At 38.2% G+C, this 5,587-nt stretch overlaps 1 protein-coding gene across 1 annotated transcript in view; it reads left to right on the top strand.

Annotated features, from left to right (window-relative positions):
- The first annotated feature begins 485 nt into the window (after positions 1-485).
- LOC105927797 (roundabout homolog 2) overlaps positions 486-5,587 on the top strand; it is a 136,633-nt gene continuing 131,531 nt past the window's right edge. The window contains exon 1 of the mRNA XM_036143345.1: positions 486-680. Coding sequence (XP_035999238.1) covers positions 539-680 — 142 coding nt within the window. The 5' untranslated portion in view covers positions 486-538. The remainder of the gene's footprint in view (positions 681-5,587) is intronic.

Raw genomic sequence — 5,587 nt, 5'->3', positions numbered from 1 at the left:
ATAGATATGCAAATCTTCACATGGAAAAAGATGTAGTCCCATTAGTCTTCCACTTTTAAACTGTGAACAGGTATGTTGGAATTTGTGAAATTGAAACCATATTTCAATTTAACAATTATGCTCCATTTCTGTTGGTCGCCCACAAAACATCCAAATAAAATAGAAGTCTGTTTTTGTAAAGGACCAAATGCAAATACATTTAAAGGGTTTCTGCAAGGCATTGTAGGTTATAACCTTGCTTTAGCAAAACCGTAGAGCTTGCCTTATACTATGCCTACTTGAATCATTGTCATAAGATTAGATTAAAACCTTAGGATCATTGCTTAAGAGACTCGTTTGTCTCTTTTTTTAGGGTCCCGTCTTCGCCAAGAAGATTCCCTTCCTCGCATCGTGGAACACCCTTCTGACCTTGTCGTATCCAAAGGTGAGCCAGCCACCCTCAATTGTAAAGCGGAAGGCCGTCCCGCTCCCATGGTGGTAATGGTACAAAGATGGGGAGCGTGTTGAGACGAACCGTGAGAATCCCCGTTCCCACCGAATGCTGCTGCCCAGCGGGTCCCTCTTCTTCCTACGCATCGTCCACGGACGACGCAGCAAACCAGACGATGGGAACTACGTGTGTATCGCCCGAAACTATCTGGGAGAGGCTGTGAGCCGGAATGCATCTTTAGAAGTGGCACGTAAGTTAGATTTTTCATCATGTTTCTTCAGTCATAAAGATTCTACCACAGTCAGTCAGGTGTCAGAGCGGCAGTGCAGGAAAAAAATGGTCCTGCAGGATGTGTAGAGTAAGGTAACCTTTTATGGAGTGTATGAAAATGTGTGGATGCTGCATCAGGAAAAAGGTAGAGTTCCTGTTAAATTAAGCGTAACACTTTGGGGCAGTTGTGCTACAGGATCCATAGAAGGTGTCATCTATCATAATACATACAACCTCACCTTTTCGGCTGAACCCACCAGTGCATGCGTGTGTGTGTGTGTATGCTCAACACACGAGCATATGTGTGTGTGTGTACGTCTGTGCGTGAATCTGTTTTTCAGGCTGCTGGCGAGACCTGTTTGGATGACCTGTTTGAGTAATGTATGGGCAAAGCTGTGAACCGCTCCGGGGAGGAACAAAGAAGGGGGCAGGATTTTAACCCGGCTAACTCCCTTTCACTGTTTGGAGTTGGAAAAATGCAGCCAGCTCCCAGCCAGATCTCTCCCTGTGTGGGAGAAAGGCGCTCTGGGCTATTCACATTTCCATTATGTGCTAAACTGAGCTGATTTCTTGCCATGAACAAGATGCTCACATGCACGCACGCTCGGACGCACACACTGATAAACATGCATGCACATAAAAACAAAGAATGTCTGTTTCCTGCTCTCTGTTCTCACAGATGGGGAATTGTGGGCCAAAAGCATATTGGTGTGGTTTGAAATTTACAAAAATATTAACTTTTCCTATCACAAAACAAATAAGACCAATTTATTGTCTGATGATTTCACTGGTTTAAAAAGTAACCCAGTTTTTGGGGAACAAAAAGAAATTGGATTTGAAATTGATGTTCTTTCTGTGGCTTATTTGTCACCTACTCTGCATGTGTTTGTGTCTTTATTGGAAAATAATGAAGTGAAATGAACAAGACAAAAATAAGAGATAACAACTGTTAACCTGACTGTAATTAAGCTACATTATCTGAGATCTATTATGTACTGATCTTAACTTAGTGTGATTGCTGTTTTTAACAGTGATTCATTTGTCTTTATATCAAATCAAAGCCGCTAAATCAACACGGCAAAGTAAAGGTTTATTTTATTTCTTGGGTGTTATAAGAAGCTATTCAACTTCAGACTTAATGAAGAATATATGCGTCTGTATCGGGTTTCCCCAACCCAGAGATACAGATGCAGACATTGTGAAGATTAGATTTTTCAAAAACAATTCTGTGCAAGATCATGCTATTACAGTAAAAGATGAATTGTTGTGAGGCTTTTTACACATCTTCACCAGGGTTGCCAGTAAATGTGTTTGATTTGTCAATGGATTACATTCTCTTGGTCAAGTTACCAGGAGAGCAACTCCTCTCTCACTATAATGTAAATTTAAACTGCACGCCGTATCACGTTTACTTTGCAAATCTTGAGCCGTCCTATCGCGTTTGAGGGTTGTGAATAATTCTCCCACTCTCATAAAGAAACCAGAGACCCAAAACTGTCGTTACAGCTTCAAGAGGGAAAATGTTATGGCTGCTTCACTGATTCCCCTGACTGAATAGAGGCTGAATTTGCTAACACAATGACTGTGTCAGAGTGATTTTGTGGGGATTTACTAGCTCTCTGTGGAGACAGTAAAGCTAATTTGTATGTCGTCGCTCAAATTAGCATTTGTAATTCTTTTTTACAGTTTTATTGTTTGTGGAGGAAGCTGATTTTTTTTTTCTCTATACTACAAGATGGGTATGGCATATTCAAGAGTAACACATACAAAAGGAGATACGTTCCAAACCTACATCAACTAAATGTAGACATAAAATAAAGCTTTGATGTCTGCCCTGAGGCAACTCTATCTGGTGCTGTATGTTGAAAGGCTGAAATGATGGGAGTCTAGAATGATGTACTGCCACATGCATATTCCCTGAAGCTATTCATTGACTTGCATCTGGCCAAATATGCGTGCATAGAACCATTCTGGAGAGTGAGGTGATTCTGAGGGATGGATGATTGCTCATGGAAAGCTGACTCTTGCACGTTCTGCATTCCACAGCTGTTTGGAGCCACCACAGTACCTGGATGCACTCTTATCTGTAATAGTGATTCACCAATCGAAGATTTTGTGGCAGATTTCCAATTACATAAACTTTGAACTACATGCACCGATTTTATCCATTTATAGTTTATCTTTGATATCTATAAACGACAAAAAATGTTTTGCTTTCATATTAGTATTAGATGTGATGTCACAGATATGTGAGGGAGAACAGTTGATGTTACACAGCTCTGCATTTAAGGATAACGTTAAACTAAAATAACAAAATGATTAAAGACTTGACATTTAAAGCCATCTTAATATATGTTTATTAGCTATTACCACTTGTGCAGTTAGCATTGCTTAGTGGAAATGTATTCCCTCTATATCCTGAAGCTGTGGTGTCCATACGTTTTTCAATGTAGGGGAAATTATGAAGTTACAAGTACACACCTTTTTTTTAAATAAAAACACAAAACATAATTTTAAGTAAGTAATCTATGTTTTGTTTAAAAGTTATGCTTGTCACTGTGGATCTGAAAGATAAATGGGTTTTGAAAGTTTGGTTTGTCAAAAGATAGACATACAATGTCCAACTTTTTTTTTTTTAACCCTAACCCTGATGCAGATTTCTTTGCTGTTGAATCTCATCCATAAGAATAGGATATGGGTCACATCTTTCAAAAGGCTTGCTGTAGTTTTTGTCAAGATCAAAGAATGAGTGCACCCAAGTCTGCTTATAAGTAAAACGAAGTGGATGAAATTGAAATGAAAACTGAAAATGTGGCTGATAAAAGGCACATGATCTCTGCATTACCCTACATTTTCCACTTTAAGAAGATTTTAAAAAAGATTTCTCCACATCTTTGTCCGCACAAAATCATTCGGAAGTCCAAAAACTAACATTTAAATGCACTTTTCATTCTAAAGTAATTCCTGCCAATATTTCCTGATCCAGCACGATCCACTACAGATAGAACTGGACACTCCAAAAATATAAAATAGACCAACTTTGCCATTATACTTTTAGCCTGCTGTTATCAGCTGATATTACCCTTCTTAAGTTTGGTGGCAGCTGACATGGTAAATACAGTTTCCATTTTAGAAGTTTTTGACTGCTTTTGTGCTTCCTCCTTGAACAATCTTAGTAAACAAAACAAAATAAAAAAGTTCCATTTTAAATCTCTTCTCAGTAGTAACTTTTACGAAGAAGAGGGTGGTCGCCCTTGCAATGTTATGTTTACGCAATACAAAAGATGAATATAAATCTGCTTAACATTATTGCTATAAAATATGAAATGTTCCCAAATCTGCCTTTGTTCTGATGGCAGTAGATATGCATACATAATACCAGTAGGTAGTTTATCTTCCTGCAGCTTCTTCAAAGACAGCCTTTAGTCATCTTTGTGTGGTGCAGAACATCATTATTACAGAACCTTCTGACGTCTCCATGGGCTGCAGGTCCTTGCCTCTCTCCCTGCGGCCAAAGTGGGACGGGAGCATGCGGGCAAAAGAAAGGGCTGTGGGGATGAGAGATCTGTTTCTTTAAGAGTTCGCACACATCTGCAAATTTTCTAATGGGCTGTGGCAATGCGTCTCAACCACTGGTTCAGAAAATGTAGCAAAACCAGAGGGGTGCTGCTCCCCTGGGCACATTTTTGCTGTACAAGCTCAATTTTGGTGGCTTGTCATGCATTTTGTGAGCTTCGGTCTGACTGAAAAATTTGACAAGGCATTATTCACTCCATCTGATGCAAAACACTTCAGCTGTTTAAGATGGCTGTGGAGCTTAAAATATGTAAATTATGCTGAACATGACTAACAAATCTACAGCAGGCAGCTTGGCAAAACAAATAACATACCTCAGAACATTTGTTTCTCATTAATTAACTACTCATTACAGAAATATTCATTCATACTTGATTGCTTGTAGAGCCAGATACAAAGACTCCACATCATTAGAAAAAAAAATGATAATCATATTGTATCTTAGTCTTTATTCTTTATTTGGATCCCCGTTAGCGCCCACAAGTGGTTGCTAGTCCTCCTGGGGTCCTCGAAAAGTATACAATTACAATGTATATATCACAGTAAATACAATAAAATACATAAAATGCATTATAAACATTACATTAGAAAAAAAAAATAACATTCAAACACAGGGGTGATGATACATTACAATACATTCATAAAATACATTACAATACAATACAATAACCTGCTCGGTGATCTTTGATTTCCTTTTAAAAGTCCAATATGTAATGGAAGACAATCATGCATTTGCTCCTCTTTAAAAGCAGTCCTCATATTAATTTGGATTGGGTTGGGACACAACCAGACAACCAGAAATCACTTGCAATTACATAGCTGAGACAAACCCACTGAAAAACAGGGGTTTTACTATAGAAAAAACCAGGCTCTTGGTGATCACGAACCAAGCCTTGTCTGATCAAACAAGCATCACATGCACATTGTTTTAATATGGACATCAAAATAAACTCTTGCGGTGCAGTACTGGATCACACAACAGCTCAGTATGAAGGTGACACAGCACAATGTTCTGAACCAATTGTATTGGTTTCTTATACAGTAATTGGTATTAGTAAAGCTACAGTGCCTTGGAAACGTACCCATAAAAACCTGAATATTTTCGTATTTTATCACTTTTCAGCCAGAAAACTTCAATACATTTAAGTGATAGATCAACAGAAATAGAAACAAAATTATGCAAAATTGATGTTTTGCTTCTTTAAAACAATATGATTTACAAGTTTTGTAAGCAACCGATTGAGTCACTTGTCATAATGTCAAAAACACTTCAGATGCAAATAAAAACAATTACAGATGCAAGTCCATTGG

This window comes from Fundulus heteroclitus, chromosome 11 (assembly GCF_011125445.2).
Source record: "Fundulus heteroclitus isolate FHET01 chromosome 11, MU-UCD_Fhet_4.1, whole genome shotgun sequence".
Classification (NCBI taxonomy): domain Eukaryota; kingdom Metazoa; phylum Chordata; class Actinopteri; order Cyprinodontiformes; family Fundulidae; genus Fundulus; species Fundulus heteroclitus.
This window is presented reverse-complemented; position numbering and strand designations above follow the sequence as displayed.